This window comes from Apis dorsata, unplaced genomic scaffold, assembly GCF_000469605.1.
Source record: "Apis dorsata unplaced genomic scaffold, Apis dorsata 1.3 scaffold_515, whole genome shotgun sequence".
NCBI classification, from domain to species: domain Eukaryota; kingdom Metazoa; phylum Arthropoda; class Insecta; order Hymenoptera; family Apidae; genus Apis; species Apis dorsata.
Window position 1 is genome coordinate 88,782 of NW_006263741.1, and position 15,753 is coordinate 104,534.

Here is a 15,753-nt window from a genome sequence, read left to right on the forward strand (position 1 = left end):
ATTAAATATTGAAATCCTATTTTTTCTATCTTAATTTTCTTAATAATTTGAAGAGAAATATATAAATAATTTTTTCTTTGTTTTTTCTATCACAGGTGGATATAGAAATAAATGGAGAACCTAGACAAATCCATATGAAGTTAGGAGATTCTGGAGAAGCCTTTTTTGTTGAAGAAGTTAGTTCTCATGGTTCTCCGACTGATACTGAAATTCCACCTCATTTAGCTTGTTCCCCTATACCTGAAGATAATTGTTTTCCATCATCTAGATTTAATATTCTTTCTGATCTTCCTTCAGAACAGAGAGATAAACTTCTCATAGAATCTATTTTGTGTATTGAGAGAGAAAAATGGGAACAAATGTCAGCTTTGCCTCCTGATGAAAGAGAAAAATTTTTAAATGAACAATTCTCTGATGTTCCATCAGAACATCGTGCAAAATGGCTTCAAATTGCTTCTTTAACACCAGAAGAAAGAGAAGTGCAAAGACAACAATTAATTCGCGAACAATATTCTGCTTTAAAAACTGAAGATAAAGAAAGATTATTTAAAGAAAATTTTCCTGAACTTCCTATAGATCAAAGACAAAAATTTGAAAAAGTATTACTAAGTGATTGGAAGGAAAAAAAAAATGAAAAACGAAATTCCTTAAAAGGCGAAGAAGAAATTTTTGATATGGATGGTATTAATGATGATGAATCATGTCCAACTGCATCAACTCCTAAATCTTTTGTAGCTGTAACTTCGTCTGAAAGAATTCGAAAAATTAGTGTAGTAAAAAATGATTTTAGACCGATTACAGAAGATATGCAAAGTAGCGGTAGAGAAAAATCGAGTGATGAATCGAACGCATCGATGAGTAAAAAAAATTCAAAGGACGAAAGTGTCGAAGAGAATAAAAATAATAGTAATTCAACCAAAAGGAAACGAAAGAGGAAAAGCATTTTGAGAAAAAAAGGATCTCAGAGAAAGAGTAGCAATGGTAGTAGTAGCCAGACAGAGATTAGTGAGAACGATGCATCTATCCCAGATGAATCCTTTGGCGAATCTGTAAGTTGTTGCATTTAAAATAAAATATTTGATCATGGATTTAATATTACTTATTGATATGTATATTGATTAAAGATGGTAAAAGATTCTACTGCTGAATTAGAAAACAAGAATGAATCAGTTATTTCGACTCAAGAAACAACAGATAAACGTCCTGAAACAGACTTTCATTTCTTCAGTGACACTGAAGTTACAAAGTAAGTTTGTTATGTGTATATATATATATATAAAAATTTTATGTATATAATTCTATAAATAGTATTTTATATGTGAATATATATAAGAATTAAATATAATTAAATTATAATAAAATTACATATAATATTATAGAAATGAAAAGTGTATACATAATGCTTTTTTATACATAAAATTAATATTTTTATGTTTTATTGTCATCATCATATTTAATAGGAATCAGGATTCTAGGCCATGTTCACCTGTTCAATCTGACACAGAATTTGAAATGCGTAAAATAACACAAGAAGGTACTGAACGAGAGGATGATAAAAGTCATCAACAGAGCTGGAGATGGGGTGAACTGCCTAGTTTGCCTCCAGATTCAACACATACACCTCACAGAAATTCATTGAATTCATCAAAAGCTGTTAATCAACCAAACAGTAGTTAGTATTATCAAAAAAATAATAATGATATGAACAAAAAGTTAAAAATCATAAAGAAACGTAAAATATATATTTCGCTTTATTAAAATCTTATTAAAAAAAATTTATATCTTTTGTTTATTTATTAAATTAATTGATCTTATATTATTTTTGAACATATCAATATAATTTTATATACTTTAGATTAACATATACAACTATGTTTTAATATTAGTGGAAGCACATCGATCTATGCTTAGTGGTATGTTGTCCTTTATGCGAAAAACTTCTCGTGTAAGACGTAATCCTGAATTAGAAGGAATTTATCTTAGTGATCTTAACGCTGACGAGTTAGATCCGGAAGTTGCAGCTCTCTATTTTCCTTCTTCTCATAGAGGTCAATCAACAAATAAAGGTAATCCAATTATATAAATTATATTGTATTATATAAATTATATAAATTATATTGTAACAATTATTAAATATTAAAACAATTTGTTTTAATTATAATATTTTAATAGATAATATTTTAATATAATATTTTTATAGATGGAAAAGGAATAGATGAGGAAGATACTGAATCAGGTAATGGACCAAGTTTACCACAAAGTCCTAATAGCGTTGAAGGAGCAATTGGTGGACCAAAATCATTAGACAGTGATTTTGAAGAACCAAAACATTCTATATTTGACAGTAATATGAATATTAGTATATCCTTATGCGGTGGTTTAGATTCTGAAACTGGTCCTTCCAAAGAAATTTTTCATCAAAATTTACTTCATTTTGAAGATATTTGTTCGGATCCGAAATTATATGAAAATCCAAATTTAGTTGTAAAAATTAATGAAAAATTCTATAATTGGACAACTGCTTGTTCAATTATAATGACTTATGCTATATTTCAAAGACATTTACCACAAAATACAATCGAAAATTTATATACACAATGTATGCCATTACCAATGCATGAACAAAAAAAACAAGAAAATACTGGCAAACCAGAAGGCCGTAGTGGTTACAGTTCATGGTTTTCATGGAGACGGTCTACACAACCGCCTAAAAAATCTCAAGAACTTAATCAAAGTAAAATAATTTTATAATTTTAAATTTTATTCATTTTTTAATATCTTAATAATATTTTAATAATAATATCTTTATTATTATTTATTATTATTATTGTTTTATAGCTGATGGAACTGTTATTCAATCTTCAGAACAAATAGTAGAAATGAAAGAAAATACTCAAATTGATGAAATTTCAAATAGAGAATTAAAAATTGATCAGAATATAGAGTGTATAACGGAAACAGTAGAACAATGTACGAAATTAACAAAAGATATCGCCAAAACTGAAAAAAATAGCGAAAGGGAAGGTGAAGGTTATAGCGGTAGTGAAGATTCTGATAGTAATCAAAATGAATCACAAGGAGTTAAAATACCTAAAGAAAGAAGATCATATTATGAATCTACTGAAAAATATCGAAAAACTTTGAGATTATCATCTATACAAATAGTATGTAAAAACAATTCATAAAATTATAAAATAGATAAAATTTTAGATTATTTTTAATTATATTTAATTATATATTTTTATATCTTTAATTATAATTAATATTTTTATAGTATGTATAATCATATTTTTTTTTGAATTTATTATTTTGTTATAGGCTAGTCTCAATTTAAAAGACGGAGCTAATGAAGTAGTTTTTAGCGTAACTACAGCATATCAAGGCACTACACGTTGTAAATGTCATATTTACAAGTGGAAATGGGATGATAAAATTGTTATTTCTGATATAGATGGAACCATTACAAAATCTGATGTGCTAGGTCATATTTTGCCAATAGTTGGTAAAGATTGGGCTCAATCTGGTGTTGCTCAATTATTTACAAAAATTAAAAACAATGGTTATAAATTATTATATCTTTCTGCAAGAGCGATTGGACAAGCTAAAGTTACAAGAGAATATTTAAAGAGTATTAGACAAGGAGATTTGTCACTCCCTGATGGACCATTACTTTTAAATCCAACAAGTCTAATTTCAGCATTCCACCGTGAAGTTATAGAGAGAAAACCCGAAGAATTCAAGATATCATGTCTTAGTGACATTCAAGCTTTATTTCCAGAAGGTTCAAAACCTTTCTATGCTGGTTACGGAAACCGAATTAATGTAAATATTTTAATTTATAATAATTTTTTTCAAGAAATACGAGAAATATAATATAATAGTTTTTTCAAGAAATATCTTACTAAATATTTATTTTCTTTTTTTCGTAGGATGTTTGGGCATATCGAGCTGTAGGAATTCCAACTATGCGTATATTTACTATAAATCATAGAGGCGAATTGAAACATGAACTAACGCAAACATTCCAATCTTCGTAAGTAATTATTTATCATTATATATATATTTTCCATTTTTACTAATTTCTTTTCTCTTAGATAAACAAACATATAAATGTAATAATAAATTTAGCAATTTTATTTAATTTTTTTAGCGCATAGATATTTAGTTTATATTTTCATATAAACCTATTTAAAATCTATTTTACATATTATACAATAATTTTAATATTTTATTCTGAAAAAAAAAATACATATTCACATTTCTGCTACAACACTAAAATTATTAGTCTTTGTTAAAAATCTTAAATCATTATAGATGTTAGCACATAGGTATTTATATGTTTTTTTTTTAATTTCTTTTAAAAATTGTACATGTGAATGTTTTTTCTAAATGAATGAAAATTAATTTATTAAGCAGAATGATTTATGATTTTGATGTAAAAAAAATTCGAAATTTATATTTTATCCAATTAATTAGGAAAGAGCAAATTTGCAGAAAAAGGAAAATTGATTATTGAGAAAAAGATATTTATAGGTCGGATATTTCTATGATTGCAGTTACGCATGTCAGTGCGATATCGTCAATGAGTTGTTCCCGCCACTGCCCATGTGAATCATCTACTGATGGCGGCACAACCATAGCTGTTTTATTCTATTCGTCCAATTGATAATGCTTAAATTAATAATCTTTATAAACAATATATTTATGCCATTGGACCTCTTTTTATTTGATATGTACAAATTTACTACCTCATAACAGGATTATTATTTTATGCACTATATTATTCTATAAATTTAATAATATTTACAATTTTTAATATAATTTCATATTATAATTGATCAAAATAAGAATATATTTCATATTTTCTATATGAATATATATTCTATATGAATACAGTATTGTATAATATTAACATATAATTATATAATCATATTATGTGTTTTTTATATATAATATTTTTTTTAATCTATATAAAAATTATTAAAAAAAATATTAGTATATGCACAATTAGATTTTTCCAATGGCAATATCTTTCTTCTTTTTTATTTCTTTATTTATTATTATTATTAGTTTATTTATTTTATTTAAAAAATTATTAAAAATTAATTTATATTTTTTTTATTTTTTTAATTTGATCTTATTAGTATGCTTTGAGGTATTTGGTTGTGCAAGAACTGCTATCTATCTTCTTATAATTCTTATAGGGTAAGCACTGGTTATTACACAATTGCTTCTTATCATTTCCATTTTCATTCATCTTCAATGATATTAGGCTCATCATTTAAAATATATAAATATTATATAAATAAAATTATATTTTCAAATAATATTTTATTTCATGTATAATATATGTATGATATTATTTTATATGCATATATCTATAAAAAAGATCTTTATGGATTTGTGTACGGCAAAATTTACTTTTTTTTTTGTTCATACACAAATATTCAACCAAGTACTTCGAACATATTATATGTATTGCAAAATTATATATAAATATTTAAACTATATTGCCCATAATAAATTCATTGATATCCATTAATTATACTAACAAAAAAACTTTTGTTAGTTAAGATTTTTGTTACTTAATGGGACATCCTGTATATATTTATGTTAGAATGAAATCATTATTAAGATCACAAAATGCAATTTCATCAGAATTTCAGTATTGATGTTTTAGCAGAATTTATTATATACATATATAATAATGCGATCTATAACTATGCATTTGACATGTATCCTATAATATATTTTTTATTTTTATTAATAAATATAATAAATATAATAAATATAAATCCGCAATATAACATAATAAACCCAACGTTTATAATTTGATTTTATTATTTTTTTTCAGATATTCAAATATGAGCTTTATTGTCGACCATCTTTTCCCAGCTTGGAGAGAGGATGCTGCGGATGAATTTAGTAATTTTGTATATTGGCGAGATCCAATACCAGAAGTACCATCATTGGAAGAACTATATACTCAAAGACAAATCATATAAGTAAAAATATTTTACTTAGAATTTTTATTCTAAGAAAAGAACAGATACATTTTATTTATAATTAGATAATTATAGTTTTTTCTTAATCACTTTTTATATTTCATATGTTATATAATCAAATGTAAAATTCTTGAATTTTAAATCGATGCAATTCTGAAATAGATTTATATAAGTGATTATAGGCTTAGTAGATATGTTTTATTTATTGATCAGTAGACTCTGAATAACGTTAAATGCATATAAAAGTAATTTATTATCAATACAAGTGATACATGAATCAATGTTAGAAGGAGAATAAGTATTTTACATTGAATTTAATTACATTCCAATTCTCAGAAATAGAATAATAGCAGGGCTATGTTGTTATCAATAACATTAAATTAGCTTTCAACGTAATTTATAGTAAAATTATTATATTAAAGGATATGATATATTTCAATAAGAATTATTGCACTATTATATGTTTCAAGAAGAGTTCAAATCGCTTATATGCTGTGCTTAAAATAATTTTTATAGATAGATCTTTCTAGATCTTAGATATATATTATGTTATTAATCGATAATTGAAAATGTATGATACTAATATAATATCGATTGTAATATGGTGATAAACATGCATATAAAATAATTTATGAGTTCATTCATACAAAAATCATATTACAAAGTTTCATTAATAAAAAAAAAGTAAATAGCGTAATACATATACATGATTTTTCTAATATATATTTCATCAAAAATTTCTTTTAGAATTATTTAATTGTAATCACCATAGTACATAAAAGTTTAATGTTTTGTAATATAATTTAGATATCTATTACTTTAGCTGATATTTTTCTCGAATTAATTTCGTTAAAGAAATCTTATTTATTTTTATATGAGATCTCTGTTGAATTAGAGTGCTGTGAAATTGCCATATTCTATAATGTAATCATTTGTGTATTGTGATATAATTCAACAAAATACTAAGGAGGTCAGGACGATAACAGTGTATAAAAGCAAATTCGTTATTTACATTAACAATGGAAAGTATGCCTAGTTTCCTATAGAAAATTATTATTATTTGAAACTATTTATAAGTTCCATTTTATTATGTAAATGTATTTTAGAATGGTCATTTTTTTCTTTTTCTTTTTTTTTTTTACAATGATATATTTTATGCCTATGTCTTTCAAACTATACCATCTAAAGATAATTAAGTATAATAATTATACTAAGTAGCATAGATTTTCTGTTGATAAAAATAGCACAATAATATATCATTCATTTTAATATCTAATTATGTTTTTTATAATATGCAAAAGTACAATTATGTTCTACCAAAGAAAACTGAAGAATAGAACCGAAAATATTTTGAGTTTCGTACTCATTAAAAATAAGTATACGTTAAAAGTAGGATGTAAGAATTTTTATTACTTGAAAAATGAATATTAGTGAAGAACATTGATATCCTGACACTAACAACATGACAATGCTAAATGCAAATTATTTGACGATGCAGTATTGTATTCCAATTATATAGCTTAATATTAAATATTTAATAAAATGGTATAACTTCAAAAAAAAAAGAGAGAGAAAAAAATAATAAGATATAAGAAAAAAGAAATGTAGAAAATGATATTATTTTTTTCTTTTTAATTTGCGAGTTTCTACTTTAAATTTATTATCAATCATTCTATAATAACAAAACAATCTATATATTTGTTATTGTTATTACGTTTATTATTATTCCTATTATATGATATTTGCAAGCAAATATTTAATTTTTGGTATTTTTTTATTGCTTTTCCTAAACTCGTTTATTTTTAGTACAAATAAATTTAAATTTTATTTTAAGTTTAAAATTTATCATAAATTTTAATTTAGTTTCTTTGCTTTATATAAATTCTTTTTATAATAAATATATTATTAATAATATTTTATAAATATTACATAACAATGCAAAAAAAATGAATTTTGTTTGAATGTGCTCAACATATAAATTATTAAATATTAAAGCATTCCTTAGCAATAATCTAATTGCAAAATTACATCTTGAATGCTTTTTTCTACAATTAATATAAACATTGCTTAATATTACATATGAATATTTATAAAATAAATACAGTTTTACATAAGAGCATGTTTCTATATAATCGATAAAATTTTATAGTATATTGCTATTCATTCATAAATATTAGATTCATAAATATAACTTTATTTTATGTAACATGATGTTTCAATATCTCTACATTTTTTTACATTTCACTATTTTTATTATATTTAATATGATACATTATAAAATAATAGTTTAATTCACTCATAATTAAACAGATAAAATTTAAATTTCGTATCATATGTTGTATGATGCGTTTCTTTCATAATTTTCTATTTCCCATATAATTCGTTTATTGTTTAATATATAATTATAAATGAAATACAAATGTAATAAAAATATATATCTTGTGGCTTTTAAAACAATAAATAAATAAATCACAAATTAATGAAAAAATGGTCTTATTAAAAAATTTAAATTTCAATGTTTACTTTGTTTAATTTATGATATCTCATGTTTAAGATGCAAATATATTAATAAAGCTATTTTAATGACAAAAAAATTTTTGTTATGTTATATATTCATATTATATTTCATTTATTGAAGTTCTGCTTGGCCATCGCGTTTTGGTCTGAAATTATAGTTATGAATGAAGTAAGTAAGAAAATGATGTTTTCAAATAAAGTATAAATATTAGCAAATAAAACTTTTTAAATTTATTTAAATTTATTAATGTGCACCTCATATGTTAATCTTTTTCTATTACATTTTACAGATTCATCATTATCAGATATATCCGAAGAATCGATGGACATCGTGCTACTTCTTTTATCAGAATTTACATCAAAAATTATTTTACGATTATTATCACAAGAATTTTCGCAGCACCAATAATAAATAATCTACGTAAATACAATTGCAAATAATTTTAAATCTATCTTGTATTATATAGGTTATATATAACAATTTTATGATTTACCCATAAAACTCCAATAATCCAGAATATAGAAAAATATAGAGGTAGCGTCATTATTTCGTTTTATTAAATAGATAATGATTGAAAAGGAGAAATTTCATAATTTTGATATTTTAAATATACATTAATGATGAATATTTTATCAGTTGTTTCTAAAAATGTAGATCTATAAGCACCTTCATATGTTTATTTTTCTAATAAAATTTACAATGTTCTAATTTTCTAATAAAATTAGAAGTTATAATTAATATGGAAGTTATAATTTATGTATATATATATATATATAAATTTATATGTATTTTTTTACATATCAATTTCTTCTGTTTCTTCCATAGCCATTTGTTCTTCTAAATTTTCTTTAGTATCGTCTTGAGATATAAATTGTTTATATCCATATTTTTTAGAAAATACACCTAATGGTATCAATTTAAATGTAGCTAAAGGCTTACCAAGTAATTTCTGTAAAAGAAAAAACTGTTATTTCATTGATTTTTAATATCTATCATAAGATATCACAATATATTTACCAAAATTCTTGCTTGTTCTGGAGTTAATGCTTGTCCTGTTTTACATACAGTATATTCTTTGATTAATGTTACAACACCTTTTTGTAAAGCTGTAGGCATTCCTAATTGTCTTAAATGAGGTTCTATACTATGTGAAAAATCTGGTATTGGACCTTCAGGTAATGTTATAGTTTCTTGTGTAATAAAACCAGATCTAGCATAATCTATTTCCTCATATTCCCTCATCCATTTCAATACCTTAATAAATATGAATAAATAAATATAACTTTTATATATATTTAATATTAATTAATAATTCTTTAATAAATAAATACATACTTCTTTTTTACTTCTATTTGTAAATAATAGGCCACACTGTCCTCTTAAAGCTAATGATAATTTATGAAGATTTTCTGCAAGTTCATTTTCCGATGACTTTCCTAGAGCCAATGCTATCACTTTGTTTTTACCAAAAAAAAATCGGCTGTCTTTCCATTCTGAACGTAAATCTTTAAGTTTATTATTACGCATATTGTGTACGGATAAAAGAAATATCCTGGCATATTTTTCAACACAATTTCTAACATCTTCCACAATTTGTTGCTTCAAGGCAAGTCCCTTTTTACTTGTTTTTGTAAGAGATACTGTGAAATACAAATTTATTATTTGATGACACGTGAAACATTTTTAGGTTAACTTATAAAAATTAAAGACATAAAATGAAACAATAAATAAATAAACTGTTAGTGAAAATAATAATATTACTTTTCTTATCCCTTTTCGATTTAGGCATTCTTTAGCAAGAAAATTTTAAAAATTATACTTTTAATAAATCGAAAAAGCACATTAATAATCACACAACATGTGTTATGCAAATAGCGCATAAATATATATAATACAAATGTGTAATATTCTTGATATATAAACTTCAAACTTTATTTTAAGTAAAACACTGTAGAATGTTTAGATTAATTTTAAAACAATGATTGCAAACAATCAATTGAAAATATAATTGAAATATGGAATGAATTGTTTCTGATTTGTCAGCATTGTGTTAATATAAGTATATATATACATATAATTTAATCGATAAATTTAATACATTTGTATATAATTATACTATAACTATATTTTAAATGATATAAAAGATATATTAAAAAATAAAAAAAAAATTGATTTGATGAAAATAATATAAATGAATAAATTATTTATCTATAGATTTCAGAAATGGCGGGAACGATAAACGAGTATTCTTCGAATGAACGGAAAGCGTCAAGTGAACGCAGTTCAAGATGGCGGCTTCCGCTCGTTGCGCCAGTGCACTCTGTGAGATCGTAGTGGACGGGAGCTGTCGAATACGCCGAAGCCTCGATTTTCTAGGCCGTTTGTAACACTCTAAAGGTGAGTCTTTTTTCAAACGTACTTATATACGAGTGTGAAAAACAGATGGAAGTTATAGCAATATCTTTTAAAATATCGGTCGCAAATAATATGAAATGTAATTGATCATGAGTCGTGTGAACCCCGTAGCCATGCAGTCCCCTTCTCTTTTTGCCAAGTTGCTCGAAATAACCTATAAATTACTCATTTTGTTACATTTTTATAATTGAAATTATTCGTTTTGGCATTTCTACATAATTCACATATTATATCAATCATTTATTAAACGAATTATCATTTTAGTAAAGTTCTTTAAACTGCGGTGCGATAAAAGGTAGTCTGAAGATAGTCACTTGCCGCTCATAGCGGATACGACGCACGCGACGCGACAGCCCTAAACGAACAAGATAATTGCCGCCATCTTAGTTATATAGTCGGTGATGAAATTACATTTTATATCTATAAAATGTTAGAAAATTATCGGTTTCATACATAATTTTATTTTATATTCGCATGATATATAAGTTAACATATTGGCAACTGTTTTCATTGAATGTAGAAATTTCTTGAAATGACAATTAATTGTGTAAGTGTTGGCTCATTGTTAATAATGATTTTTTTTGCAATATTTAATCTCTTATATAGTTCGAAAAAATCAAAAATACATTGTTTAGTAAATTTTGCTTGTTCTTTTGCACATGATTACGCTTGAAGTCGTATTAAAAGTAACATGCGCTTTCCATTAGAAGATATTACTGAAGATATATAAATGCTGTATCAAGTACACGCCCTTTGACAGATGAGTGATTATCTTCTTTTCGATAATCTTTCAATATATCTTGGATAATAAATATTGAAATTCCTATATGTAGGTTTCCATTGATAATAACATAAAATTTTAGTTTTCATGCATTAGAATGAATTATTCTCTTTTATGTGGCGTATTATTATCGACCGGTATAACATGTATGTAGACGTCCATTTCTTTGAAATAATATGTAATTGAATTTTATTCAATCTCAATGAAAAATTAAATATGATAGTAATATATGCTATTGATCATATTTTCTACGTGCTTTTTTTAAATATATCGTAGGTTATTTTTTTATTTCACTAAGTAAAAAAGGTAAAAACAATCATAATGTTACTATTATATAGTTTTCATATTCATTTATTGAATATACATAATCATTTGAGTAGAATATATAACATTTAAATTAATTGGTAATTTTAGTAAAAATTAGCTGTTTGTTCATAGTGAGGAATTGTGAATTCTGTTTCTTAATCTTTCTTGATTGTTAAACAATATGAATTAAGATGGAATTTATTTTTTAATCAACATTGACAATAATAATAATGCGCGTATCATAATGTTCTTTTTCAACTTTTCATTGCATGTTCACTCGATATCATATGATATGTTCTATAAGCTTTTCTTTAATATGTATTCATTTAAGGAATGAAGTTACTTTATTTATTATATATGCTATATTTATTATATTTGTACTTATTCGTGTTATTTAAATTTATCAATTACATTATTTTATTATTTACGTTAATTGAAAAGAATGATCCTTTGAAGTTAAATATCATTTTTGTTCTATGACAAGGAAAAATCTAAAAAAATCTGAAATTAAAAGAAGTTATTCATATTGAAATGTTTTTTATTTTATTTCGGAACTTGGTAAAATTTCAATTGTAAAATACGAAACACTTCAATATTTTATCTGCCTTTCTATTTTTTTTTATCATCTCTCATTTGTTCTTATTTATTTCTCATCATTTCAATATTTTTTAATTTTAATGATTAAAGTAGATTTTTAAATAAAAATATGATTGAATAGAAGTAAAAATTGTACAAAAATATATGATTATTGAGAATTATATACATGAGAATTTCACAATTGTTGAATGTAGTTATTGATTGATAAGTGGCTGTAAATTGAAAATGATCTCGATGTAGTAGCGTTTTGTTGATTAACATTGTATTCAAGAAGTTAACTGAACAAAAAGAGGTTTTCTCTTATTCAAATTTTAAAGCATTAGATCGAGATAGATGATTAGATCGAGAAGGAAGAATATCACAATATCCGTATGTACTATAAGGCTATATATTTAAGTGCTACTTCGACGAAAGTGCTTTTAAGCTTTCTGTCGACTCATTCGTTTAAACGAATTTACGAATAATTGGTCATTCACTACGACTTCATAACCTTCACAATGCATTCTTTTTAATCTAACACTAAATTGTTGAAATTAGATAAATAAAAAAAAATTCTTAAAAATTGTATAAAAATTTTATAGGAATAATATAAATAAAAGTTTTCTGATTTAGTTTCAATTTTTTTTAAAACAAACAATTAAACACTATCGATATGATCATCGATATAAATATCGATACATTATCGATATTTACTTTATAGTTTTATATTTCATGCACAAATCACGATCTATAATTATAGATATAGATCGTTTGGCCGTAATCAAAATCCTAGGAAACATGGTATGAGTATCGTGTATTATCGAAAATTGAATTTTGCTAGTTAATAAGATATCTTAGTTACGATTAAAATATCGCGTGTATCGTTCATTCGTTCATTCGTTCATTCATATGATTGTTCATATTATCGTTAACATTTTGATGAGTTGACTGTTTTCTTTTCTTTTTAATTTAATATTTCATTTTTAATTTCTAATTAGTTTTCAAAAAAAAATGAAAAAATAAAATAAAAATAAAATATAATTAGCGTTTGATTATTATTATAATTTTGTTTGTATTTATGTAGATCTATTTATAATTTAAAAAAAATAGTATGATGAAAAAAATCTATCCTAATGATTTATATTTATTTGTTTTTATTGTTTTTTTTTCTTTTCGTGATTTATTAATATGATTTAATTAATTTGTGTATTTTTTCATTTGCATTATTTTTCGTTTTTTTTTTCGTTTCGTTCCATACCAATTATTCCATTTTCTTATCCTTCGCTCTCTCATTGATTTTTAATTTTCTAAAATATTTTTGTTTTATAATAGACGATTTCTAAATTGATAATTTGTTGATAATTCTGATGTTTTGAAAGTATTTTTTAATGTAGCGAATATATATTCACTATCGTATGAGAATATGTATGTGTTTAGTTTGTCAGAAGAACGAACTGAACCAAATCGAAACACCGAGCTTGACATCACTTGCTATTCCAAGACGGCTGACGCAGAAACTCGCGTGAATTCATCGCGTATGCGCCACCTTTAACGTATAACGTAAATATACTTCTTGTTTGCAGTACTTTTTCAAGTGTCGTTAGTTACAATTCAATGGGAGAACATGAAAGACATTGTTTATTCTTTATATCGCAAGATGACTAATATTCGATTCGAAGATTTTATATATTCGATACAAACATCATGTAATTTGAGTTAAATTGAATGAAATCAACGAGAATGATTATAGATTGTGACTAAACGAATTGAAAAAAAATTTGTGAAATAAAGTAAAAATCGAAACAAGTTTGATTGATCACGGTCAATTGTTTTACATCAAGTCAAGTTGGCGTAAGATTTCATTGTGAATGAATGAAAATATTCAATATGACAGTAGAAAACGAGTGAATGGTAGTGAAAAAGCGTATACTTGCTACGTCGATTGCGCAAGCTAGTCGGTATTGTAATGCCGTGTCGTATCGCGCCAACAAGGACAATGTGTTAAACAAGTGCAAATTTTTCCGCGATTTTTTCAATTCTAATTTTTTTTTCTTTTTAATTTTATTAAATATATATTTTAAGAAAATAATAAGCTTTTAGAAAGTTAATATTAAGAATCATAACCTTAAATTTTTCTAAAGAGCTTTCTTTTGTGGGAGAGATTCGGTAGCAGCATCACCCTCACGCGTTATCTATACTCTACCACCTGTAGCAAATCGTACTTCTCTTGCAAACCTAGCTTATATTTCGCTATATGGATGATGTCTTGAACGTTTAATCGGTTCTCACATCTCACATATTCGATTTATGTATGGGTAGAGAGAAAACATGTCTTCTATATGTGTAAGTGCTTCTTTTTTTCTCATTACTTATTTTTTGTATTTTTAACATGTATTTGCTCATTAATGGATTCACAAGATTCTTAAATCGAATCTCTTGGAATCCAGTAATAAAAATAGTATGGAGCATGTACTATTGAAAATCAATAATGAAATATCCTTGAGTTTACTGGCTGAACTCGATGATTTGAAAACGAGGTAATTGAAAATTTTGTTGGATATATATGCTTGAAAAGTATAATTTTTGTTTTCGAGATAGTCTGTGTCATATTGTAAGATCAGTGTCGTAACAATTAACCTAACAGTTTTCTGGATCTGCAATGACTTGTATATTTTTCTCTTTTTCTTTTTTTTCTTTTCATTTTATATACTTGTATTGATCATCTCAAAAAAGCGTATTCAAGTTAATTCTTCACGCGAAACGAGAAACTCGTTCATGGTTAACCAACAATTAAACGAGTTCTTACCTTATCGGTTGCTGCCAACATTCTGCGGAAAATAGTTCATTTTTTTATTAAATATTTTTTCAGTTGAAGATGCCAAAGAAAATAATAGTAGATCGGAAATTAATTTGAATAATAATAATATCATTTTTCATTAAACAATATAATTATTTATATCTAACATTTTTTTTTTCATTCATTGAAGTATTCATTTAGAAATGATTTTATATTATATAGTAAGCTATTGTTTTTCTAGCTCGTTAATGTAATCTTGTATCTAGAAATCTAAAATTATAATATTTACAATATTTACAATTATTATAAGATTATTATAAGACGTCAACACTGTTTATATATATATATATATATA

The 15,753-nt window shown here is 24.5% G+C and overlaps 3 protein-coding genes across 6 annotated transcripts in view; 2 read left to right on the forward strand and 1 right to left on the reverse strand.

The window, feature by feature from the left end:
• The window catches only part of LOC102681297 (phosphatidate phosphatase LPIN3), a 12,353-nt gene extending 4,773 nt beyond the window's left edge, over positions 1-7,580 (forward strand). For 2 of the 3 annotated variants that reach the window (XM_006620398.2, XM_031512728.1), the window contains exons 3-11: positions 96-1,049; positions 1,125-1,246; positions 1,461-1,672; positions 1,887-2,066; positions 2,201-2,734; positions 2,839-3,164; positions 3,319-3,822; positions 3,930-4,033; positions 5,855-7,580. In XM_006620398.2, the coding sequence (XP_006620461.1) occupies positions 96-1,049; positions 1,125-1,246; positions 1,461-1,672; positions 1,887-2,066; positions 2,201-2,734; positions 2,839-3,164; positions 3,319-3,822; positions 3,930-4,033; positions 5,855-6,005 (3,087 nt within the window). In that variant the 3' untranslated portion in view covers positions 6,006-7,580. Of the gene's footprint in view, positions 1-95; positions 1,050-1,124; positions 1,247-1,460; positions 1,673-1,886; positions 2,067-2,200; positions 2,735-2,838; positions 3,165-3,318; positions 3,823-3,929; positions 4,034-4,556; positions 4,716-5,854 lie in introns of those variants that run through there. The other variant, XM_006620399.2, reaches the window with a different exon arrangement.
• Positions 7,581-9,161: 1,581 nt separating this feature from the next.
• On the reverse strand, positions 9,162-10,582 carry LOC102671420 (mRNA turnover protein 4 homolog). The gene is made up of 4 exons (XM_006620413.2): positions 10,285-10,582; positions 9,859-10,163; positions 9,541-9,777; positions 9,162-9,472 (listed from the first exon to the last, which is right to left on the reverse strand). Exons 1-4 carry the CDS (start codon positions 10,310-10,312, stop codon positions 9,317-9,319), a joined length of 726 nt encoding a protein of 241 aa, XP_006620476.1. The 5' UTR covers positions 10,313-10,582; the 3' UTR covers positions 9,162-9,316.
• A 182-nt stretch (positions 10,583-10,764) lies between these two features.
• LOC102670998 (14-3-3 protein zeta) overlaps positions 10,765-15,753 on the forward strand; it is a 17,144-nt gene continuing 12,155 nt past the window's right edge. For both annotated transcript variants that reach the window (XM_006620410.2, XM_006620412.2), the window contains exon 1: positions 10,765-10,920. The gene's annotated coding sequence lies outside the window, so the exon portion shown is untranslated. The remainder of the gene's footprint in view (positions 10,921-15,753) is intronic.